Source organism: Phyllobates terribilis, unplaced genomic scaffold (genome assembly GCF_046119375.1).
Source record: "Phyllobates terribilis strain yellow unplaced genomic scaffold, ASM4611937v1 Scaffold_11__3_contigs__length_659146591, whole genome shotgun sequence".
Lineage (NCBI taxonomy): Eukaryota > Metazoa > Chordata > Amphibia > Anura > Dendrobatidae > Phyllobates > Phyllobates terribilis.
This window is the reverse complement of record NW_027362771.1, coordinates 353,220,283-353,247,297: the sequence shown is the minus strand read 5'-3', so window position 1 is coordinate 353,247,297 and position 27,015 is coordinate 353,220,283. Positions and strand designations below refer to the sequence as shown.

Below are 27,015 nucleotides of genomic sequence, written 5' to 3'. Positions count from 1 at the left end.
ACAGTTAATCCTAACACTGTCCCTGCTGTCTGATGCTGGGCAGACTAAACTTTTCACCTAGTCCTGTACAAGAACAAAGAGGAAGAAAGTGACATCTTATGACTGTTGGTTAGTACTGCAGCCCATTGGAAGATAACTTTTAACTACATTGCAGGACAATTACAATACAATACAGTAGGATGCCAGAAAAGAATGTCAGTAGAATTTCAGAGGAGTGGAACGCCATCCTCACCACCCTTACACAGCCAAGGGCCTCTTCTTTTGGTCCATCAAGAATCACTCTCATCTCATCCGTCCATAAATACTTTGTTAAGAAATATCTGAAGACAGATTTTTCAAAGTCCAACTTCGGTGTCGTGTTCACTGCTTGGTTGGATTTCAATCTTCCTTACGCTGGCCATGTCTCTAAGCACTGAACACCTTTTACTTCTGTGTACTCCAGGGAAGTTGCAGTTCTGGAATATGACAGCACTTGAGGATAATAGGTTCCTGGTCACTTCAGATTCGATTCTTCTCTAATCTTTGGCAATTAATGTGCGTAATTTTTGGTGACCATGTTGACTGTTTGCAACAAAACTTTCATGGTTCTCTGATTACGCCCCAAAATCTCAGCAGTTTCAAGAATGATGCCTTCCTATGTAAGACTTGAAACAATTTTTAATGCATAGCTCCTTATCTTATTGATAGTTACAGTCAACACTGAAGTCTTCAGCTGAATTTTGGACAATACAATTATTCATACAGCACTATCCTGTGTGTAAGTGGACAATTTATTAATCTTGCAAAAGAGCTTTTTATATGAGGATTTGTGTTTTAAATTAATAAGTGTTTTCTAAGCAGTAAACGTGCACTCTGGGTTGATGTTGATGCATTAGCTGTAGTTATATTAGTATATTTAATATTAATATTTTATTTTTAATTATACATTTTAGAAAAACGTAAGGAAGCAATTGAGATGCCATAAAACATTTTTGAATTTAGAAAAATAGCATTTTGTACATTTCTAGAAGAGCTTAAGAATCTATATACCATGTGTCTAATCAGATCTTCCATCTTTATCAGTGGAAGATATATAATAGTTGTGAACAGAATAACTTGCAGTATAGATTATATTACAACAGATTATATTACAATTATGACCGTGGTCTGTCTCCATAAGTGTGGCTCTCTAAGTATGCAGAAGAAATATGCCAGAAATATAATCTCATGATATATATTCTTTAATATCGCCTTCACTCCTAACAATACATCTGTTTCATTTGCAGGTATGTTCCCAATGTGCAATACTCTGCATATTCATTGAACCCCATTCAAAACTGCATCTCTGTTTATGATGGTATGTTCCCAATGTGCAATATTCTGCATATTCATTGAACCCCATTCAAAACTGTGTCTGTGTTTATGCTGCATCTGTCTCCTAATTATCCACTTCTGTGTTTCTGTGACTGTCTCTCTGTGGCTCCTCCCTCTTGCTCACCCCTGGCAAATTCCATGTGCATTTAAAGCAATATAAATTGAGAGATACAGGTCTTCTCTTTTTTTCCCACACTTACTCTTTCACCATGCTTACATTTGCCCTTAGTTTTTGCTCCACTAACTCACTCTCCTTCGCTATCCCCAAACCCCAGTACCATTTAACCAAATGGTTATCTCTCCTTCCTTCTTATCTTCCCATTTTAGCTCATCTGCAGACCTGCTCTTCAACCTCAGATCTCTTCTACTAAAACATAAAACAAGCCGGCCACTTTCCTTCTTCCACCTGTTCTCCCTCCCTCTGCTTCGCCTCACTGCTGGCGACATATCTCCCAATCCTGGAACCCCATATCTGATACCTTCCACTAATTCCCCATCCTATCGCTCCCAACCCAATATAAACTACCTCAACCTCTCCGACATAATACCTGTGCCCTTGATGCCCACCCCCCTGCTTCCTCTCTCTGGAGCACTCTGGAACTTCCGTTCTGTCTGCAATAAACTCCATGTGACTCATGAGCTCTTTACCTCTCATAATCTCTCCTTCCTGGGCCTCAGCGAAACATGGCTGACACCCTTTGACACTGCCTCCCCTTCTGCGCTGTGTTACAGTGGCCTCCACTTCACCCACACTCCTTGCCCTGGTAACAGACTTGGTGAAGGAGTGGGTCTTCTCCTTTCTACCAACTTCACCTTTAACCCAATCCCATCTCTACTCTCCCTTATCCTCCCTTCTTTTCAAGTCCACTCTGTCGGCATCTACACTCCCTCCAACCTCAAAGTGGCCGTCATATACCGACCTCCGGGCCCAGTCACTGCCTTTATTGACCAATTCTCCCCCTGGCATCTCAACTTTCTCTCTGCTTACATTCCCACCATCATCATGGGTGACTTCAACATCCCCACTGACATCCACTAGTTAGCAGCCTCCAAACTCCTGTTGCTCACTTCATCTTTTGGACTTACTCAGTGGTCCTCCTCAGCCACCCACATAGACGGACATACATTGAACCTTATCTTCACCTGACTCTGCTCCCAATCTAACCTCACAACCTTCTTCCCCTATCTGACCACCATCTACTCACATTCTCATCCCTGTCCTCCTCACCTTCCATCAATGTCCAGCAACTAATGAACCCCCGAAGAATCCTCCACATCTAGACACACACGCAATCTCTGACTCTATTGTACCACTGGCATCTATATTCTCACTCCACGACACAGACAGCGCGACTACTTTCTTCAATGCCACTCTCACATCACAACAGGCCTACTTCACAACCCTTATATCTATCTTATCCTATAACTTCAAAATGTGATTGAACACTTTTAACTCCCTCCTCCGCCCCCCGCTGCCTCCTCCGATCTCCCTTATCTCTGCTGAGGACTTTGCCACATACTTCAAAAACAAGATTGACCAAACAAGGTAAGTCTTTATTGTTAGACCACCACAACCCCTTTGTTTACCAGACCAATGCCCTTCCACCATAACATCCCTCTTCAACATCACTGAAGGAGAGCTTACTCATCTCCTCTCCAAAGTAAGCCTCACCACTTGTGCACTTGACCGCAACCTCACCCCCTCACTCATCTCATGCCTAATAATCTATCTCTTCAACCTATCACTAACTTCTGGTACCTTCCCCTCAGCTTTCAAACATTTCATAATCACGTCCATCCTCAAAAAGCCATCCCTCGACCCAAACGCTTTGTCCAGCCATCGCCCCATATTGCTGCTCCCATTTGCCTCAAAACTCCATGAGCAACATGTTCACGCTGAACTTTCCTTTCACTTCTCATCTAACTCTCTCTTCTAAAACCGACAATTTGGCTTCTGTCCCCACCATTCCACTGAAACTGCCCTGAGCAAAATTACTAACTACTTACTTATAGACAAAACTAACAGACAATTTTCTATACTCCTCCTTTTTCACCTGTCCTCTGTCTTTTACACAGTTGACCACTGCCTCCTACTACAGATCCTCTCTTCCTTTGGTGTCAAAGACTTTGCCCTGTACTGTATCTCCTCATACCTTTCCAACCCCACATTTAGCGTCTCCCATTCCCACACTACCTCCTCATCCCACCCTCTCTCTTTTGGAGTCCCTCAAGTCTCTGTCCTAGAACCCTTACTCTTCTCCATCTATACCCTTGACCTGGGACAACTCATAAAGTCTTATGGGTTCCAGTACCATCTGTACGCTGATGACACTCAAATCTACCTCTCTGGCCCAGACGTCACCTATCTGCTGTCCAGAATCCCATCATGTCTATCAGCCATATCCTCCTACTCCTCTTGCTTCCTCAAGCTCAATGTGGACAAATCCGAACTCATTTTCTTTATCATAATAAATGACATCATACTTTCCCCTGTACTGGAAATCCACTGCTTCAGAGTAACCCTTAACTCTGCCCTGTCCTTCAAACTACACATCCAAGCTCTCGACACCTCCTGTCACCTTCAGCTCAAAAATATTTCCAGAATCCGTCCTTCCTCAACCCTCAATCTACTAAACTGCTTGTACATGCTCTCATCATCTCCTGCCTCAACTATTGCAACATCCTCCTCTGTGGTCTACCTGATAACACTCTTGCCCCTCTCCAGTCCATCCTCAACTCTGCTGCCTGACTAGTTCATCTCTCTCCTCGCTACTCCTCTGCTAGTCCACTTTGCAAATCCCATCACTGGCTCCCAATTCCCCAGTGTATCCAGTTCAAACTACTAACACTGACCAACAAAGCCATCCGTAACCTTTCTCCTCCATACATCTCCGAACTAATCTCGTGATATCTTCCCTCATGTAATCTCCAGTCCTCCCAAGACCTCCTTCTCTCCTCCACACTTATTCGTTCCTCACCCAATCGCCTCCAAGACTTCTCCCGAATATCCCTCATTCTCTAGAATTCTGTGCCTCAACACGTCCGATTAGCCACCACATTTGGATCCTTCAGATGGAACCTGAAAACCCATCTTTTCAAGAAAACGTACAACCTGCAATGACCACGCTGCCTCCTCACCAAAACCAGAGCTGTTGCAACGCCCCAACCTACTGTCTCCTTCCCCATCATCCATTAGAATGTAAGCCCACAAGGGCCGGGTCCTCTTCCTTCTGTACCAGTCTATCATTGTTAGTTCGTTTACTGTAAGTGATATCTGTATTTTGTATGGTGCTATTTAAATAAATAATAATAATGATAATAATAACTTGGAACACCTAGAAGTGTTGTGACTACAAAGCAATGGTGCCAAAGGGAGGAGCAGATACAAGATAGACAACAGAATTGAGACAGAGTGTAGTGGATATCAGTGAAGTCCGGAATATTTTTGAGAAAAGGTGAAAAATAGGCCAGGGCCACATGGCTGCTTTGGTAGCACGACATCAAGTTGTAATTTCAAAATGTGTGTGAATTGCCTGGAACAAAAATAAAAATGGGAATAAGTCACACTGAAATTTATCATGGAAAAGTTGACTGCAATTTGCAAGCACAGTGTAGAGGAGCTCCTGAAGCAGAGAGGAGAGGGCTGTGCATAAGCTCAAACCGTAGAACTTTCTCCTGAGACATCGCTGGCTCTTTGCAAGAAAGCGCTATCCATTCTCAGAGCAACAAGCACTTGCTTCTGCAGAGACAATTGTCAATCTAGGCATGCCATTGCTCTCCATCATCAGAGAGGTAGGCTAAGGTATAGTGTTGAGCGATACCTTCCGATATCAGGAAATATCGTATCGGATTGGATCGGACCGATACTCAAAAAGTATCGGATATCGCCGATTCCGATACCGGAAACCCATGCAAGTCAATGGGACACTAATATCGGAATGAAAATAAACCCTTTCTTTCCTTGTAGGTTAATTCTACATGAAGTAAAACAACTAAGAATAATGTAGAATGTATTATGCGAAAAGCCGGCAATTCATCAGCGCATACACCGGTACCCGACAATTTACAACAGAAAGAATAGAGCTTCACACATAGATTAGATAGATAGAAACATGTCAGTCACATATATATGAAGTACAGTGACAGTGTTGGTTACTGTACTTGTCATTTAGTGTAAAGGATTTATTAAAAAAAATAATAGTGTTTTCATGCACCGTCTCTTTAAAAAAGCCGGCCGGCAATTCATCAGCGGCATACACCGGTCCCCGACAATTTACAACAGAAAGAATAGAGCTTCACACATAGATTAGATAGATAGAAACATGTCAGTCACATATATATGAAGTACAGTGACAGTGTTGGTTACTGTACTTGTCATTTAGTGTAAAGGATTTATTAAAAAAAATAATAGTGTTTTCATGCACCGTCTCTTTAAAAAAGCCGGCCGGCAATTCAGCAGCGGTACCCGACAATTCATAACAGACAGAATAGAGCTTCACACATAGATTAGATAGATAGAAACATGTCAGTCACATATATATGAAGTACAGTGACAGTGTTGATTACTGTACTTGTCATTTAGTGTTAAAATAAAGGATTTATTTAAAAAAAAATTGGCGTGGGGTTCCCCTTAATTTTAGGCTCTAGCGGAGGTTAAGCAGACAGCTGGGGCAGATGTTTGAAGCCTGGGAAGGGGTTAATACCCACGGAGCTTCCCAGGCTACTAATATCAGCCCCCAGCTGAATACCTAGCCTTTACTAGTTATTAAAATGGGGGACCCCCCCCAAAAAAAATGACGTGGGGTCCCCCCTAATTTAATAGCTAGCAAAGGCTAGGCAGACAGCTGGGGGCTGATATTAATAGCCCAGGAAGGGTGCCATGAATATTGGCCCCCTCCCAGGCTAGAAACACCAGCCGTCAGCCGCCCCAGAAATGGCGCATCCATAGGATGCGCCAATTCTGGCACTTAGCCTCGCTCTTCCACGCTGCCCTGGTGCGGTGGCAGGGGGTAATAGGGCTGGGGTTGATGTCAGCTTATAATGCCAGCTGACATCAAGCCCAGGTTAGTAATGGAGAGGCGTCTATAAGACACCCCCATTACTAACCCCATAGTGAAAGTTAAAAAAAAAACACAACACCCAGAATTAAGTCCTTTAATTGAAATAAAGACACAATTCTTTATTGTTCTAAATTAAACCATACTTACAGTCACGCCCATTCCAGCTGAAGCCAACGATCTCCTGCAATAAAAGTAAAATAATAAAGCAACCTTATCCTTACCTTTCCATGGTTCCCACGATGGCTCCAGCTCTGCTACATCGAGATGACAGGCTGGACCGCAGCAGAACGCTGCCATCCAGCCTGTCATCCCGCGGACACTGAGAAGCGCAGGAATGCTTCCGCTCCTCAGCGTCTCTCTGTGACGGCATCCAGATGAGCCGACAATGAACTCGGCTCACCTCATGCACGTCACTGACAGCGTGGGAGAATTCTCACGCTGAAGCGCTGAGTGCAGGAGAATTCTCCCACGCTGTCAGTGACGTGCATGAGGTGAGCCAAGTTCATTGTCGGCTCATCTGGATGCCGTCACAGAGAGACGCTGATGAGCGGAAGCATTCCTGCGCTTCTCAGTGTCCGCGGGATGACAGGCTGGATGGCAGCGTTCTGCTGCGGTCCAGCCTGTCATCTCGATGTAGCAGAGCTGGAGCCATCGTGGGAACCATGGAAAGGTAAGGATGAGGTTGCTTTATTATTTTACTTTTATTGCAGGAGATCGTTGGCTTCAGCTGGAATGGGCGTGACGGTAAGTATGGTTTAATTTAGAACAATAAAGAATTGTGTCTTTATTTCAATTAAAGGACTTTATTCTGGGTGTTGTGTTTTTTTTAAATACTTTACTAGAAATTCATGGTGGTCATGTCTAATATTGGCGTGACCCCATGAATTTCGGGCTTAGGGCCAGCTGATAATGCCAAGCTGGCCTTAACCCCTTTATTACCCAGTGAGCCACCGCACCAGGGCCCTGGATGAGTTGGGTACAGCGCCAGAAGATGGCGGTTCTATGAACGCGCCATTTTCCGGGGTGGCTGCGGACTGCAATTTGCAGCGGGTGGGGCCCAGAAAGCTTGGGCCTCCCTGCGCTGCGGATTCCAGCCCCCAGCTGCTTAGTTGTACCTGGCTGGACACAAAAATAGGGCAAAGCCCCACGTATTTTTTTTTTTAATTATTTCATGAAATTCATGAAATAATTAAGAAAAAAAGGGCTTCCCTATATTGTTGTGTCCGGCCAGGTACAAATAGGCAGCTGGTGGTTGGGGGCAGCCCGTTCCTGCCTGCTGTACCTGGCTGAACACAAATATAGGGCGAAGCCCCACATCAATTTTTTTTTAATTATTTCATGAATTTCCTGAAATAATTAAAAAAAAAATTATGTGGGGCTTCGCATTATATTTGTGTCCAGCCAGGTACAGCAGGCAGGAACGGGCTGCCCCCAACCACCAGATGCCTATTTGTACCTGGCCGGACACAACAATATAGGGAAGCCCTTTTTTTCTTTATTATTTCATGAATTTCATGAAATAATTAAAAAAAAAATACGTGGGGCTTCTCCCTATTTTTGTGTCCAGCCAGGTACAACTAGGCAGCTGGGGGATGGAATCTGCAGTGCAGGGAGACCCAAGCTTTCTGGGCCCCCCCCGCTGCAAATTGCAGTCCGCAGCCACCCCGGAAAATGGCGCGTTCATAGAAGCTGGATGCTGTACCTGGCTGGCATACAAAAATATGGCAAAGCCCACGTCAAAATTTTTGGGAAAAATTAATTAAAAAATAAATAATAATTTAGGGACTGCATCTTTATTAACTCCTCAAATGTCATTTAGTGTTAAAATAAAGGATTTATTTAAAAAAAAAATTGGCGTGGGATCCCCCATAATTTTAGTCTCTAGCGGAGGTTAAGCAGACGGCTGGGGCAGATGTTTGAAGCCTGGGAAGGGGGTAATACCCACGGAGCTTCCCAGACTACTAATATCAGCCCCCAGCTGAATACCTAGCCTTTACTAGCTATTAAAATGGGGGACCCCCCCCAAAAAATGACGTGGGGTCCCCCCTATTTTAATAGCTAGCAAAGGCTAGGCAGACAGCTGGGGGCTGATATTAATAGCCCAGGAAGGGTGCCATGAATATTGGCCCCCTCCCAGGCTAGAAACACCAGCCGTCAGCCGCCCCAGAAATGGCGCATCCATAGGATGCGCCAACTCTGGCACTTAGCCTCGCTCTTCCACGCTGCCCTGGTGCGGTGGCAGGGGGTAATAGGGCTGGGCTTCATGTCAGCGCCAGCTGCCATGAAGCCCAGGTTAGTAATGATGGGCGTCTATAAGACACCCCCATTACTAACCTACAAAGTGTTAAAAAGAAAAAACACACTACACCCAGAAAAAAATAATTTATTTGAAATAAAACACACCATTTTATTTAATTCTTAGTTTACTAAAAAAAAAAAAGTTACCTGTCCACGTTCCTGCGCTGATCTCCCATGCACAGCTGTCACATCTGGAGATGGTGACAGCTGTGCATGGCTGCTGTAAGCTCACGCTGCCGGGAACACGTCCGCTCCCGGCAGCGGGAGCCACTGACTGAGGTCACCGGAGTGCATTCAGGCAGCACAGCTCCGGAGACCTCCTTTACGGCACTGCTGTACCGTGGGAATTTCTCACGATATAGCAGGGCCGTAAAGCAGCTAACCGGAGCAGCGCTGCCTGAACTCCGGTGAACCCGCTTATACAATGACGGGGCTGCTTTACGGCCCCGTCATTCTAGCGGCGGCAGCGGTTCAGAGCGGTCACATTCTATGTGGCTGCTCTAAACTGGAGATCATCGTGGGACACTCGTGGACTACTACGGAGGGGTAAGGATAAGGTTGTGGTTTATTATTTTATATTTTATTACAGGAGATCGGTGGCTTTGGGGAATTAGGTGTCTAGGTGAGTATAGGTGTAGTTTTTTATTTTTTACTTTATTTTAGGTGGCGATCGGCGGGGACAGGTAATGTATGAACTAATTTATTGTAGGCAACCACTGGCCACCAATGACATGTATTTAACATTTATTGGGGACACAGTAGGGCAATTTATATAGCAGGATCAGGCTGATGGGAACTACTGCTCCAATCGAGCTGATCCTGCTAGCACGAGTGGACCGGGGACAGACATAGGCCGATGGGAGTAGTAGTGTCACATCGGCCTATGTCTGCCTGCACGCGCACACCCGCACACATCGCACAGACACCACGCACACACCCGCAGACACCGCACACACACCCCGCACACACACGCAGACATCGCACAGACACCGCGCACACCCGCACACATCGCACAGACACCGCGCACACACCCGCAGACACCGCACACACACCGCTTTCACCCGCACACATCCGCAGACACCGCGCACACACCGCTTTCACCCGCACACATCGCACAGACACCCACACACACCAATCATGACGGGTCTGGGAAGTGAGGCTGACCTGTGCGACCGTGGGAAAGTTCATGTGAGTTCATGCAATGCAGTCAAGCATGAACTCACATGAACCCTCTGAGGGCACCGCGGCGACTTCAAATGAACAGCTGATCGGCATCACCTGATACCTCAGCTGTTCATTTGAAATAACCGGCGGGAAAGCGCAGCACAGAACGGGAAAGCCGGCGGTGAAGTCTTTTCACTGCCGGCTTCCCCGCCCGGGTCCTTAGCTCCTTGGTGCTGCGCTCCCCGCCCGGTCCTAACTTACGATCGGGATGGGAGGTGGTGAGGGGAGCGGAGGATCGGGGTGGGAGGCTGCGGGGAAGCAGTATGGGGCTGTGTGATTGTTTAAAAGCCGACGGCTTTTTACCGCCCGCCGGCTTTTAAACGATCAGGAGAATTCTCCCACGCTGGGATGGCATTCTGATGACAGGTTGGATCGCAGCTGAGCGCTGCCATCCAGCTTGTCATCCTTCAGAGACACTGCAGAGCGCAGGCATTATGGGAACTTCCGATTCCGGTATTCGATATTGTAAATGTATCGGAATTAAGTATCGGAATTCCGATACCGCGAATATCGGCCGATACCCGATATTTCAGTATCGGAATGCTCAACACTACTAAGGTATCCAAATATAGGGGATGGAAAAGTGCACTGATGCTGCTCGGCGATGTCAAAGTTAAACTGAGCACCCTAATTAATACTGCATAAGGGAATAAGAGGCTTTTTTTTGTACAATAGATGGACACATTTAAACAGTAAAGGTCTAATATATTTTTTTTTATAAAGAATATGACCTCTTTTTACTGTCACAAACAAAAAATGTATTTGTATAGAAAAGGGTAATGAGAGACTCTTAAGTATATGTACACAAGGGTCAGTGTCAGCTACGCAAGAAATTTTCAGTCCTGATTTTCAATGCAGAAAATCCATTGTGTATTTCAGTACCAGAGTTTGTTTGAAATCTCATCTACACACTACAGAGAAAATGTGCAATGTAAACTGTCCGACGATGCACATTTGGCAGCCACAGCATAGCAATTTATACTACGGGTTTTCACAGAGGATACAGTAAAGTTCGCATAATTTTGTACAAATTTTGCCAGTGCATATTCATTGCAAATTTTCTGTGGGGACATAACTTAAAGCATGCTGAATGTTCATATATTTGGAGCAAACACAGCAGATCCCAAACTGTTTTTATGCATTCACACGGATGAAAAATATTTCAGATTTATTTACAACCACTTTAGGTCATGCAGTGTTGTTGGAAGATCAGTCGCGTTACTGGAATTATATATTCAGTTTATTACATTATTGGGCAGACAATATAATATCTAGACTTACTGTATATACAGTAACTATTGCCTTTTATATAATTTAGTCTTTTAGTGCCATCTATAGGAAAAGGTATAAAATTGTTTGGTGCATTACATACATAACATGACAATTATATTCTGTAAGTCGGCGGTGTTCACACCGTGCAGTAACTGAGGCAGTGACCCAAGCAAGTCCAACATAAACAGCTTTTATTTAAGCAACTCACGGGTGAACAAAAAGTCCTCCGGTTCACAGCCGGTTTAACAGAAGTTCATATACAATGGTTGCCGTGGGCAATGGCTGCGCCGGGCCGCTCAGAGCCTGACAGGTGCAGAGCCTTCCCAGGTGTGGGTTCAGCTATAGACAGTCCTGCCAAGCATTCCTGCTATGCTCCTAGCAGGTCCCAATACTGAACACCCAATCCTTAATGCAGGGTTTTTAAAGGACTTGTGGCAAGAGCCACTGGAAAACCCGGGTTGGAGGGAAGAGGCCGCCCCACTGCCTTCCTGTAGCCTCCCCCAAGAAATGAATGCCCTGCTGGGTCTTACTAATCTACCTTAGCCAGATAGCCTGACCAGGTCAATGCTCACCTTCATTCCTGCATTGCAGCCGCAGGTAAGTTTGTGACTGCAATGCACTCCAATGGATTTAATAGGTCTTTCTGGGGGATATATACCGTCCCTCGTATACGATCCCAGTCACTGCCTCACAATTTACAAAGATAGATTTCCAATACACATAAGTAGTGATGAGCGAACATGCTCGCCACTGCTCGGTACTCGCCCGAGCATCACGGTGCTCGACAAGCTCAACGAGTATTTCCGGGTTGCTCAGGCGGGAACTCGGGTCCCCTCCCATCTTGCTTTGCTCTTTAGAGAGCCAATGAACATGCAGGGATTGCCTGCCACGCACTGTAATGTCGTAGTCATGTTGGTTGTGGGCATTACAGTGATTGACTGGCCACACAGCATCATCAGGGCTATATAAGACCTGGCGCTGCTAGGCTTGTCACATTCTACCCTGGAAATAGGCAGAGTAGGGAGAGGTGCTGCTGAAACTTGCTTGTTTATAGTTAGTATAGGTATTCCACAACATATATTATCTATCTATCTATCTATCTATCTATCTATCTATCTATACAGAGATATATATATATATATATATATATATATATATATATATATAGTACAGACCAAAAGTTTGGACACACCATCTCATTTAAACAAATTTCTGTATTTTCATGACTTTGAAAATGGTACATTCACACTGAAGGCATCAAAACTATGAATTAACACATGTGGAATTATATACTTAACAAAAAAGTGTGAAACAACTGAAAATATGTCTTATATTCTAGGTTCTTCAAAGTAGCCACCTTTTGCTTTGATGTCTGCTTTGCCCACTCTTGGCATTCCCTTGATGAGCTTCAAGAGGTTGGGGTGCGGTAGAGCTGCCTCCATTTACCTGTTCATCCGCCTGTGGGATGAAGATAATTAAGTAGTCACTACCTTGGTTTCCAAGCTGCGCTGCCCTAACCCCTCCGGAACGCTGCCGGGAGTGGTGGTGAAGCTGGGCGTCCATCTCGGCGGTAAGCGCAACTAACCTGATCACGTGACTCACCATCGCAAGATCAGGATCTGTGAACGCTGCTGAAAGCAGATGACAGCCACGAACTGAGCGCAGCCTGAGGAGCTTCACACTGGGGTTGTGCAGAGGTGCACAACTCCATAAGGTTAGTAGCCATTCCCCCTACATATTTTATTACTGAGTCACCCATTGCGCCCTGTTCTCTTTTTTTTACAAATCCACTGTCCATGGCGCATGCCAAGATGCCTCCCGCCCTGCACGTGTCGTTGCACACTCTCAACTAGCACCATCAGCAAGCACGTCCACATCCTTGTCCCAGCGCAGCGTTCAGTTGTCCCTACCCCAGTCATTGGAAACCAAGAGCAAATACGCAGCCAACGCCCCATAGGCCACACTACTAAATTCGCACATTTCATGAATGCTTGTGCTCGAAAGGTTGCCATTTGGGCTCATAGAGATGGAAGCTTTCGCAACCTGATGGCGACAGCCGTCCCTCAGTACTCGGTTCCCAGTCGCCACTATTTCTCCTGGTGTGCCATCCCCGCATTACATGGGCACATGTCCCACAACCTAACCACGGACACATGTACAAGTGCTTGTGGGCAGGGACGGTACATCTCGCTGACGGCACACTGGGTTAATATAGTGGAAGCCGGAATCCAGTCGGACCTTGGGATGGAACATGTCCTCCCACCACCGAGGATTGCGGGCCCTAGGTCAATCAGGGTTGCCCCCACATTCTACAGCTCCTGCACCTCCTCCTCTTCCGCCTCCATCTCCGAAATGACCACATCAGTCGCAAGCTGGAAGCACTGCAGCACTGCCTCGGCCAAGCGGCAACATCCTGTGCTGAAGCAAATATGCTTAGGTGACAAACTGCACAACGCTGAAGAGTTGTGGATGGCTCTGACAGAGCAGGCAGATCTGTGGCTGACGCCGCTGACCCTACAGCCAGGCATGGTCTTGTGTGACAATGGCCGGAACCTGGTGGCAGCTCTGAGGCGAGGCGAGTTCACACACGTACCATGCCTGGCCCATGTGCTTAACCTCATGGTTCAGCGGTTTCTCAAAACCTACCTGGATCTGTCAGATCTGCTTGTCAAAGTACACCGCCTGTGTGCCCATTTTAGAAAGTCAGCTACAGCTTCCACCGCCCTTGCTGTGCTTCAGCAGTGTTTGCAGCTTCCAGCTCACTGACTGATCTGCGATGTCCCCACACTTTGGATCTCTACATTTCAGATGTTGGGAAGGATTTGAGAGCAAAAGAGGGCACTTGTTGACTACCAGCATCAACAAGGCCATCGGTATTCAGGTCAGACTCCACACATAAGACCTCAGGAGTGGACATTGATGTCAGACATATGTACCATCCTCCAAAACTTTGAGGACTCCACCAAGATGGTGAGCGGCGATGACTCCATAATTAGCATCACCATCCCACTTCTCTAATTGTGAGCAGCGATCTATTCAGAAGACAAAGAGGATGCATTGCAGGCGGAGCATGATGAAATGGAGCAAGGAACCATACAGGGTGATTCCACACAGCCCAGCCTCATCTCATTCCAACGTGGATTGGGTGACAAAGAGGAAGAGGAGGAGGAGAAAGAGCAGGAGCTAGTTTCCTGCGCTATAGACGGTACTACCTGCACAATTGTCATAGCGTGTGTTAAGCGTGGATGGCCTGAGAGGGAGGAGGAGGAGGAGGGGGATGAGGAGGAGAGCATGGTCAGTCATCTTCTAGGTGAGGACACAGAAGTCTTGCCTGTTAGCAGTCTGGCACACATGGCTGAGTTTATATTATGCTGACTTTCCCGTGACCCTCGCGTTGTCCATATTTTGGGTGACAGTCATTACTGGTTGGTGACACTTCTAGATCCACGCTAAAAGGAGAACTTTCTGTCTCTTATTCCCCTACAGGACAGGCCTAATGAAATATTGCAGTACGAGAAGGCACTTGTTGCTGAATTAATAAAAAAATTCCCATCTGAAAACGCTGGCAGCAGAGGTCACAGTTCGTTGGACAACCAAGGAGTATAGGCAAGAGAGACACAAATGCAATCCAGCAGAGGCAGGAGAACACTGTCAAAGTTCTGTGACGGTTTTCTCAGACCCTCGAATCGCACAGGCCCTGAGGCGCGGGGTTCTCTCACAAGGAGTGAAAAGTTTCGGAAGATGGTGAAGGAGTACCTTGTCGACTGTATCAACATCCTCTGTGATTCCTCTGTGCCTTATAATTATTGGGTATCAAAGCTGGACACGTGGCATGAACTGGCTCTCTATGCCTTGGAGGTCCTGATCTGCGCTGCCGCTAGCGTTTTGTCAGAACGGGTTTTTAGTGCCGCCGGTGGAATTATAACCAATAGGCGAATCCGCCTGTCAAGTGAAAATGCTGACAGGCTGACTCTTATAAAAATGAACAAGGGCTGGAATCGGCCAGACTTCTCAACACCACCGAATGATAGCAGCGTAACATAAAATCAAATACAGTGTTTTTTTTGGGAGGTCTAACTCTATTCCCATGCACCTCTGTCTTCACACACAGACATTGGTTTACGCTTCCTGATTTTGTCTATTTGCTCTTGTCCTCCTCCTTCTCATCATCCTCCACATCCTCCTCCATATCACCACAATATCACCATATCTATGTCTCTTGCAATGGGCGTTGGAGTTCCTCCAAAATGTTGCCAGCAGTTGCATTCACTGCATAGGCAAACAGTATGGGAGACCCACTTCCTAATAATGGGAACATTGTTTACAGGAGGCCTTCCGACCTCTGCGTCTCTTGCAAGGGACACTGGAGTTCCTCCACATTTTTGGCAGCCGTTGCATTCACTCCATAGGCAAACAGAATGGGAGTCCCACTCCTTTTTAATGGGAATATGTCATACTCGATACTGTGGCCCAGCTCCATGTGTCTTTAAATTGTTAGTGGGGGTTTTTCCTAAATTTTGGCAGCCGTTGGACTCACTGCATACTCTATAACAGTATAGCAGACACTCTGCTTTATAATGGGAACATGTCATTTCTGTGGCCCAGCTCTGTGTGTCTTTAAATTGTTAGTGTGGTTTTTCCTAAATTTTGGCAGCCGTTGGACTCACTGCATACCCTTTAACTGTATAGCAGACCCTCTCCTTTCTAATGGGAATATATCGTTACTGTGGCCCAGCTCTATGTGTCTTTAAATTGTTATTGGGGTTTTTACCAAATTTTGGCAGCCCTTGCAGTCACAGCATGGGCATTGCCACTATAGGAGACCCACTATAATGGGAATATTTTTTTTCTGAGACCCTGCATACGCAATAACAGTATAGGAGACCCACTCTTTAATAATGGGAACAACGAAGTATAGCCGACTGCTGGCCCTTTTAGAATAGTAAGGCTGTAAAAATTTAAAGTAACAAACACAGAGTACCTCCTTCATAAAAGAAACAGGATGTGTCTGATGATGTTTCACACACCACATGGCCAGATAAGATTGTAAAATGTAAGGCTATGTGCCCACGTTGCATTTATGAAGCAGAAAATTTCTGCTGCATAAATGCAAGTCCTCTCCCAGAAAAACGCATGCGGAATTCCGCACGCGTTTATCGCGCATTTTTCGCGCGTTTATCACGCGTTTTCCACATGCGGAATTGCCTTGCGTTTTTTATGCATTGGACAAAGGCAATTCCGCTTGCGGAAACGCAAAATTAAATGACATGCTGCGGATTTTTGAACGCGGCATAAACGCTGCGGAAAAATCTGCAGCATGTGCATAGAACTTGCGGAATCCCATTGGGGACCATGGGGTGCGGATATATATGCATTTTTCAAGCGTTTACGCTGCGGAAATTCCGCAGCATATACGCTTGAAAAATGCTACGTGGGCACACAGCCTTAAAATGACATTTCCCGGTGAATGCATTTGTCACGGTTGAAAGCAATGCAAAAGTACAAAAACGCATCAAAAACGCTACGTGTGAACATAGCCCATGGTGTGGAGTAGCATTTTTGTTTTTGTATATTTATTTTGCCTTATATACAAGTCATGACTCTGGAAAGGATGTTCCTTAAAATATTTCCCAGGAAAATCCATTTTGGTTTCGTTTTTGTATGTTTTTTTGTGAGTCTTTAAAAGTGGCGTAATACCTCTGACAACGTTGTTGACAGCAGTGACCTGAGAGTCAGAAATGCTTCCAGGGGTCTTCCCCATGCTGTTCCCATGTTATTTGAGAATTGTTTCCATCGATTTGGGCAATTTATAGGCCCTCTGCAGACCGCCTGGGGGGCCGCCGAAAAAATGCTCGAGTTTCCCATAGACTTACATTGGGCTCGTTACAGGGACAGAGCACTCGAGCATTCCAATTTGCTCGACCCAAGCAACGAGTACCTGAGCATTTTAGTGCTCGCTCATCACTAAAATCAGCAGACGCTCGAGACTGCAGGGCATAGACCTAAATCTGCGACTGTCTGCTGTATCCAGGATGGTTGGTACTAGAGGTGAGCAGATTGATTCATGAGTCTTTGGTCCAATTGCAAAAAAAGTATTTATTCCGCCACTCCAAAACAATGTTTCGACCCTTTATGGGTCTTTGTCAGTGTCATTACTTTTAACACTTTATTACAGCATTAGTAATGTATCTTACAGACAACTTTCCACTACTATCACTGGGACTTGGTATTAGCCAGTGTTGTTTTATCTCACCCAAGGGCTGTTACCTCTCCTAGTTTTTATTTTTACAATGTGCCTCAGAGCTAACAGGCATGTAGCTGCTAACTATCTGCCTGTTGTGTCCAGTGCTAATCTCTGCTGGCACAGAGTGGTCACTGATCGCGTCTGCTGGCAATTCTGCGACTGCCACTGACGTTACTTCGACACTAACTCGACAGAGCAGCTCTCTCTCTTCCACTCTGCTCTGTTGACAGGGCGTGACTGTCAATGTCATGCTGATTGACAGCCGACTTCCCGCTGCCTATGGCCTCCTTCACATGTTTTTTATGTCCGTATGCAGTCTGTTTTTAAGGACCGCATATATGGACCCATGCATACAGATTGCTTTCAAAGATGTTGCGCATATGTCTGCTTTTTCACATGACCATGTGTCCATGGGAAAAACCCGCAGACATGTCAGTTTTGTACGCACACCACGGACAAAATGCGCTGTGCACATGTGTTCACTGATGACACAGAGATGACATCTGTGTGTCATCAGTATGGCACATACAGCCTGGGAAAAGCGGTACAGTTTGCGCTGTTCCTAGGTGCTAGCAGTGATGTTATGTACAGATCAAAAGTTTGGACACACCTTCTCATTTAAATATTTTTCTGTATTTTCATGACTTTAAAAATGGTACATTCACACTGAAGGCATCAAAACTATGAATTAACACATGTGGAATTATATACTTAACAAAACAGTGTGAAACAACTGAAAATATGTCTTATATTCTAGGTTCTTCAAAGTAGCCACCTTTTGCTTTGATGACTGCTTTGCACACTCTTGGCATTCTCTTGATGAGCTTCAAGAGGTAGTCACCGGAAATGGTTTTCACTTCACAGGTGTGCCCTGTCAGGTTTAATAAGTGGAATTTCTTGCCTTATAAATGGGGTTGGGACCATCAGTTGTGTTGGGCAGAAGTCTGGTGGATACACAGCTGATAGTCCTACTGAATAGACTGTTAGCTGCTTTTTTCTTGCCATAATACAAATTCTAAGTAAAGAAAAACGAGTGGCCATCATTATTTTAAGAAATAAAGGTCAGTCAGTTCAAAAAATTGGGAAAACTTTGAAAGTGTCCCCAAGTGCAGTTGCAAAAACCATCAAGCGCTACAAAGAAACTGGCTCACATGAGGACCGCCTCAGGAAAGGAAGACCAATAGTCACCTCTGCTTCTGAGGATAAATCACCAGCCTCAGAAATCGCAGGTTAACAGCAGCTCAGATTAGAGACCAGGTCAATACCACAGAGAGTTCTAGCAGCAGACACATCTGTACAACAACTGTTAAGAGGAGACTTTGTGCAGCAGGCCTTCATGGTAAAATAGCTGCTAGGAAACCACTGATAAGGACAGTCAACAAGCCGAAGAGACTTGTTTGGGATAAAGAACACAAGGAATGGACATTAGACCAGTGGAAATCTGGGCTTTGGTCTGATGAGTCCAAATTTGAGATCTTTGGTTCCAACCACCGTGTCTTTGTGTGACGCTGAAAAGGTGAACGGATGGACTCTACATGCATGGTTCCCACCGTGAAGCATGGAGGAGGAGGTGTGATGGTGTGGGGGTGTTTTGCTGGTGACACTGTTGGGGATTTATTCAAAATTGAAGGCATACTGAACCAGCATGGCTACCACAGCATGTTGCAGTGGCATGCTATTCCATCCGGTTTGCGTTTAGTTGGACCATCATTTATTTTTCAACAGGACAATGACCCCAACCACACATCCAGGCTGTGTAAGGGCTATTTGACCAAGAGGGGGAGTGATGGGGTGCTACGCCAGATGACCTGGCCTCCACAGTCACCAGACCTGAACCCAATCGAGGTGGTTTGGAGTGAGCTGGACCGCAGACTGAAGGCAAAAGGGCCAACAAGTGCTAAGCATCTCTGGGAACTCCTTCAAGATTGTTGGAAGACCATTTCCGGTGACTACCTCTTGAAGCTCATCAAGAGAATGCCAAGAGTGTGCAAAGCAGTCATCAAAGCAAAAGGTGGCTACTTTGAAGAACCTAGAATATAAGACATATTTTCAGTTGTTTCACACTTTTTTGTTAAGTATATAATTCCACATGTGTTAATTCATAATTTTGATGCCTTCAGTGTGAATGTACAATTTTCATAGTCATGAAAATACAGAAAAATCTTTAAATGAGAAGGTGTGTCCAAACTTTTGGTCTGTACTGTAGGTTACCGCAGTTCATTGGTCAGATAGCATTGAATTGTCCGTGGAAACGCGGCTGCCTGTGACCTGCAGTACCCTCAATGATGTTACCGCAGGTCACTGAAGCTATGTTCTGATGCTTAGCTCAGTGTCTCCTGGTTGCCAGGCTGAATGGTCGCATCATGCTACCATTCAGCAAGGCATCCAGATGTAGCTGAGTTTGGCTTATCGTGGGACATATGGATTATCGATGGGCAGGTGAAGAATATGGTGTGTGTTTTTTTATTTTACGGTAATAAATGGGAAAAAGAGCGTGGGGAGAATTTCTTTCAAATATAGGACTTTACTCTGTGTCTGTGTCTTTATTACATTTGACTATGGGGTTAGTAATGGGGGCGTCTTATAGACATCTGTCCACTACTAACCCTTGGGTTTGATGTCAGCGGCCATAAAACAGCTGACATCAACCCCAATCCTATTAGCCCACGTTCCAGCTTTCCAAAACAAGTGGGAAGAGCGAGGCTAATCTCCAGATTTGGCACATCTTATTAATGCACCATTTCTGGGGAGGCTGAGGACTGATGTTCTTAGCCTGGAGGGGGGCCAATATCTATGGTTCCTTCCCTGGCTATTAATATCAGCTCATAGCTGTTTGTGTGTCACCCCAGGCCTGGATGCCACAAATATTAAAGGCTGTGTCTGAGAGCAGGAGGGAGGTTCCCTGGACAGGGACCATTAGCATGCAGCACCTCGTGTCCCAGGCCAGTAGGCGGAGCAGGCTGCCCCTATAAAAGCTGGAACTGAGGGCAGGGTTAGAGAGACCAGGACCCACTTCTGAAGCATCCAGAAGGGTTCCCAGAGGAAAGGGACAGGTCAGCAGCAGCTGAGGAGTCCAGGAGGCAGAGGAGGAACAGTAAGCCAGGGACAGAGGCGACGAGAGCCGGTCCTGGCTGAGAGAGAACTACACAACCGGACACTGGGGTCCGAGGCTGTCAGGGTTGCAAGCCCGGCAGCAGAAAACCAACCCGCGAGGGATTTAAGGTCCCTTTGCCTGAGATGCCTGGAGGCTCCGCCACACAGAGGGACCGGTACAGCACGGAGAAGCAACAGGTACCTAAGGCCCGAGTCGCAAGCGATACAGGCGTAGTACACGGCCAGCTCAGGGACGTGGGCTATCACACCACGAAAAGGGGGATAGTCAGCAAGGGCAGAGAGAGAACGGTAGGCCTACCCACTCACCCTGACCAGTGGGGCTCGCCCGAATGCTCTCAGACACCCAGGCCCATTCCTACCCCGTACTCCTGTTGGGTCATTAGTACTAACTGCAATAAAGACCCTGGACTGTTTGAAGCAGACTCTGAACCCTTATTATTGCAGCCTGCACCATCACCCCCAGCATCCTATTACACTGCCCTGAGGCTACACTCTTCCCGTGGGGAGTTATCCTATCCCTGTGCTGCATACCAACATCAGCCTCAGCGGTCTGCCTTGCAGCGGCGGTCATCCCTGACCGCAATCCACGGGTGGCGTAGTCGGACATTCAAAACCCTACAAATAGACTGCCACAGCATTTGGTCTGACCACCCTGAGCCACGGGATCGGGTTGCCACTACTACCCACAGCATCGCACAGAAGCCCGATTCCGGGTGCCCCACGGCCCAGGGGGCGAGTCATTTGCTTAACCTTTGCTGGTTAGAATTTATAGGGAGACCCTACGTCATTTTTTTTCTGGGGTCACCTGTAAACTAACCAGTAAATGCTAATGAAACAGCTGAGTGAGCTGTTGTAAATAGTCTGGGAACCTTTAGGGATATTGTGCTCTTTCCCAGAATATTAACATCAGCCCCCAGTGGTCAGCTTTCACTCTGCTGGTTTTGAAAATTACACGGGAGCCAACAACATTTCTATTTATTTATTTAATTAAATAATAATTTCAAAAAACTCCACAAAGTACTGATTATATAGCACACTGACATATTTATATCTATCTACCCATCTATATATATATTTATCATCTATCCATCATGTTTCTCATCGCTATACATATCTTTGAAATTTTTTAATACCTAAAATTCTTTCATTTCTATTCTGCATTTCTTTCAATAAGTGTCACACTGACGGCACATGGATACGGACAGCTCACGGACACATGGATGTTGCAAAGATGTCACATACATATTCACGGATGGCGCACGGACACGGACTGCACACAGACAGCACACGGACGTCGCACGGACGTCACATATGTATACACAGATGGCGCACGGACATGGACCAAGGATTATACCAGTATTGTTTTTTCCTGTACAGAAATCACCAGGACATGTGAAGGAGGCCTAATTGTGATCAGTTGGTTGTCATTCAGCATGACATCAGAAGTAACGCCCGTTCGACAGGGCAGACCAGAGAAGAAACTGCGGCTCCGTTGATGTGGAGCAGCTGAATCACAGGCACGTTCACTGACTGCTCTGAGTCGCCATCTGGTAGAACGGTCAGTTCCTGTCTACCTGCCTGTTAGGTTTTTGGCCCATAGAAAAAAATCCTGGATATTGAGGTATTGAGAACTACATAATATTATTTTACCAATTATTGTAAATAAGAATCATGTGGGAAGGAAAGATCAAGAATAATTTCTGTACATTAGGGACATTGGTAATTACATTCTATTTAATATTTGAACTATATTTCTTGATATCTACACCCTAGTTAATTTATCCCCAGGCATAGACACAGATATATAAAAATGGTATATTCAGTGAAAATATAAGTAGTTGCAGCTCTCCATAATGATCAAGACATATTCTTAACAGGAAACCTGAACAATTACCACAAGAACAAGAAATCAACAAGACCCAATTCATGGATAAAATGACCAATCGTCAGTGTGGTTTTTCTGTCTATTGTATACTATATTTTATGTAACTTCCAGATGACTTTTTATTGCTTTTATATATTATATATATTTCTCAATTAATACATTAGTTACCCGAATTTCTAATATTCACCTATTACAAAATAAATCTTATAGTAAGTCGCTGCACACAGCGCTACATCTGTTCTTTCCCTGGTAGCACTATAGTCTTCTTCTACGGGTTCATGCACAGAGTCCTGTATAACAGACACATAGGCAATTCATTTTAAACTTAAGAAACAACAGCCGTAAAATAATACAAAGTACACGTTCCTTATTTAAGCAATTCTTAGATCGTGTTACAGACTGCAGGTTTATTGTAGTAATTTCTCTGCCTGAAATTTCTTTCCATACATCTGATTTGAGTTATTTCAGCAGCATAAGCAACGATTTTACTAAAGGTGAGTACCTCCAAAAGGGGGTCTAAGGAGTCTCCTTGTGAGGAGTGCAAAGTCGGCTTAAGGAGACTTGTAAGCCATACAGTGTTCTTCTGGAAATTTAAATATGCAAATAGCCTCTTCCAGGAGAAGAAAAGTTATCCTCCTCATTATCACCTATTGGAGGTATGCAAATAGCTTCTTCAGGGAAAGAAGACTGGAACTCTGGTACAATCTTTTGAAAGTAGCAACCCTAAAAGTCAATATTGACCCTTAAAAGGACCTTGACACCAGACTTAGCATAACAAGCTAAACCAGAAAATTCATTTAAGGCCCCGTCACAATTAGCAATGCTGCAACGATCCCGACAACGATACGACCTGTCAGGGATCGTTGCTGCGTCGCTATGTGGTCGCTGGTGAGCTGTCAAACAGGCAGGCTCACCAACGATCAGGGGAGCTGCGACATCGTGGAAAGAATCTTTCCACGATGTCCTGCTCCTGGTTACGAGCCTGCTGAAGCAGGAGCAGGCTGGTAACTATGGTAAACATCGGGTTACTAGGGGCACACACGCTCCTAGTAACCCGTTGTTTATCATGGTTACCACTCTGCTACAGTGAGCGGGAGGTTACCGCTCACTTTAGCAGGCTCGTAACCATGATAAACAACGGGTTACTAGGAGCGCGTGTGCCCCTAGTAACCCGCTGTTTATCATGGTTACCAACCTGATCGCTGCTCCCACTGGTCACACGATGTGTGCTGACCAGCGGGAGAGCAACGACCAAAAAATGGTCCAGGACACTTTGCAGCGATCAGCGACCTCACAGCAGGGGCCTGATCGTTGCAAAGTGTCACACATAGCGACATCGCTGGTGAGGTCGCTGTTGCGTCACCAAAACCATGACACAGCAGCGATCTCGCTAGCGATCTCGCTATGTGAGACGGGGGCTTTACAGACATGTGTTTTGGAGTCTTTGTCCCATAAGTGCAGGAGAAATGACAAAACCCTATAAAGGATCAATATTGACTTTTAGGATTGCTACTTGCAATAGATGGCACTAGAGTTCCTGTCCTCTACTTCTCCAAATAAGTTATTTGGGTACCCCCAATAGGTGATATTTGGAGGCTAACTATTCTTCTCTTGGAAGAGGCTAATTTACATACCTTTTACCCATGAAGAATTGCCTGGCTTATGATTCTCCCAATGCCATCTTGGCTCTTTCCTTGAGGAGAACTTTTAACCCCCTAGGGCAATGCATGGCCAACAAGTATCTTACTTTGCACTGATGAGGGGTAGGAACCTCAAAACAGGTATTTTGTTTTTAGGGAAGACTCTGATTTGGTTATTATAAGTGATGAGGCAAGGCTCATATTAGGTTTTACACTGACTTATAGTGGGTCTCCAATTAGCACCAGAGAGTTTAATCTGGAAGATGTTAACATGCATATATAGTTATTTTTAAACACAATTACCACATTTTAACATATGTTTGCAGTTATTTTCTTGTTTTTAACCTTCCTGACTCATGTCTACTGTACTGCATGCATACAATAGTGTCTCAGTCTACACTATTGTTCTGGCATTTCTTACAGGAACCATGAACATTAGGATGGACATCAGTAGGTATAACATCCAGAGCACTAGAACACCAATTCTAAACAAATTGCAGTCTTAGTGCATTTAAGTACTTGTGCCTTTGGTGTCAATTCTATTAATTGACAATATCATTTATTATACACTTTAATCTCTCTTGCAGATTTTCATGTACCGGTATATAATGAATCATCACTAAGAGCTTTTACCTTCTTAGGATTTGGTGATCAAGCAGACCTTCAAATTTTCCTCTTCCTGGTGTTCATGTTCATGTATCTCATCACTGTTGTTGGGAACCTAGCGATCATTCTGCTGATAGCGACAGATACTCACCTGCACAGTCCAATGTATATTTTCCTCTCTAACCTGGCATTCGTGGATCTTTGGTATTCTTCAGGCATTACACCTAAAATGTTGGTTGACTTAATTACGGTGGATAAAAGCATATCGTATATTGGATGTGCAGTCCAAATGTATTTCTTTATTGCACTTGGGAGCACTGAGAGTCTTCTGCTTGCAGTCATGGCCTTTGATCGCTATGTAGCAATATGTATTCCTCTCCTTTATCTTAAGAACATGACCAGGATGAAATGTCTACAGTTACTTAGTGGATCATTTGGAGCGGGCTTTCTTCAATCTTTAATACAGACGTGTTGTACTTTTCGCCTTTCGTTCTGTGGTTCTCATTATATTCGCCATTTCCTTTGTGACATTCCCCCTCTGCTGAAACTATCCTGTTCTGACACCACAATCAATGAATTTATTCTTTCTATTTTTGCATCTTCTGTTACTGTCACGTCCATTATTGTCATTGTCATCTCCTATGCATCCATTTTACGTGCTGTATTTACAAGTAACTCTACTAAAGGCAGGCGTAAAGCCTTCTCCACATGTGGCTCTCACTTCATTTGTGTGATTCTCTTCTACAGTACAGTTTTCTTTATGTACATGAGACCTAGTTCAGCATATTCCTTAGAACAAGACAGAATTGTTTCTGTAGTTTACACCCTGGTTATTCCTATGCTGAACCCTTTAATATACAGTTTACGGAATCGAGAAATGAAGTTTGCATTAAAGAGGACAAAAGCCTTTCATGTCTGTAGATAGTACAGAAATATTATTAGTCCTCGGCTTATTTTGTAGTTCTTTTGTTGTCGCTATTGTTCCAGTTAAAATCTGCACATCTCCATTCATTGAATAGGTGTACCGGCAGCTCTGATCAGTTCGCTCATTGTGCAGGTTTGAATACATTTATCTGGGATGAAAATTAATGTCTCTGGATTGACCTTTTCATATTTCAGCACTATGATTTTTCATCTGATTCAGATATTCTTTGGGGAGTAGACCTCCTACTAATCAGGACTTGTGGTATCCTCTTTCTACGAATAACTCCCTGAGGAGGGAGAGGAGGCCAGTCTGAAAAAATATCTCATGTAATTCCTAAGGTAAATTGGGATTGACAGTAGAGAGCTGTGCTCCCCTTTATTTGTAATCAAATCGTTATCTCCAAGAATATTGAAGACCCTTTTCTCTGATTGATTTTAGGACATATACTGTCACTATTTTTTTACTAGTATGTGATAAGACTCATAAAAGCTGATCAATTCTTCCCTTTCTGCTTTGCTTGCTTCATGACACCTTCTCAAAAGCACTATGCCATTTTATTGCAGTGCTGGAGTGGTGCAAATAATCCACGTTTTCTGCTCCTAATATTTTACTTACCAGCCACTGTCTTCATATTTTATCAGCGTCGCTCCGGTTGGTCTTCTGCAGGTTGTGACCTACTGGATACTCCTGTGTTTGCTGGGTGATCCGGAGGTCACAACTCATTGTAAGTCAGTGAGAGCCAGAACAAGGCCAGAATGAAGTCCTTATAGATTGACACTGAGAGCTTGTGACCATTACCTCTGACTTCCTGTCAGTCACAAGTTCCGGTTATAAGATGGCGGAATAAGGACTAGTGCGACACAAGGAACAACTGAAGGCAGGATGGTAAGTATATTAGGGTCAAGGCGCTTAGATTAATTGTACCACTCCAGTGCAGCAATAGAAAAACCCGCTGGAGTGGTGCTTTAACTTTAAAGAAGATGAATCCAGCACACTGCATCTCAGGTACGATCAGTATATTCTTGGGCCTGATGTACCTTGAAAGGGACATCTGCAGGGTTACTCCTATCTCCTATACACCAAGAATTAAATTGAGTTTGACAGTGGCCTCAAGCAGGTCTTTTATATCAATGTTATTGCACTAATAATCTTTTTAGCATACTCCACCATCCAGTCAAGACAAAAACTAAGTTGATTTTTATGGCTTTTCGTATTAGGACATAAAATACGATAAATTATCTTTTCCTTAGAAGAACTTAAAATTAAATTAGTGAAATACCAGATGAACAAAAACATGTACGAATTTCAAAATTCATTATTTATGGTAAAATGTAAGCAAAAATGTTGAAACAGAGTGGGAAAGATTAAGAACACTGTCCACAAGAATTAGCAGG

The 27,015-nt window shown here is 44.7% G+C and overlaps 1 protein-coding gene across 1 annotated transcript; it reads left to right on the top strand.

Moving 5' to 3' along the window:
* Window positions 1-179: 179 nt before the first annotated feature.
* On the top strand, window positions 180-26,969 carry LOC141167282 (olfactory receptor 5F1-like). Its single transcript, XM_073654713.1, has 5 exons — window positions 180-370; window positions 1,266-1,336; window positions 24,678-25,609; window positions 25,684-25,753; window positions 26,872-26,969. The coding sequence occupies exons 1-5, from the start codon at window positions 180-182 to the stop codon at window positions 26,967-26,969; spliced, it is 1,362 nt and encodes a 453-aa protein (XP_073510814.1).
* The last annotated feature ends 46 nt before the right edge of the window (window positions 26,970-27,015 follow it).

Bases quoted from the DNA above. Each gene is read 5' to 3' on its own strand.
- LOC141167282 (XM_073654713.1), top strand. From the start codon at position 180: ATGCCAGAAAAGAATGTCAGTAGAATTTCAGAGGAGTGGAACGCCATC. The intron at 1,337-24,677 runs GTATGTTCCCAA...TCTCTCTTGCAG, and splicing joins CTGCATCTCTGTTTATGATG to ATTTTCATGTACCGGTATAT. The intron at 25,610-25,683 runs GTCTGTAGATAG...CTATTGTTCCAG, and splicing joins AGAGGACAAAAGCCTTTCAT to TTAAAATCTGCACATCTCCA.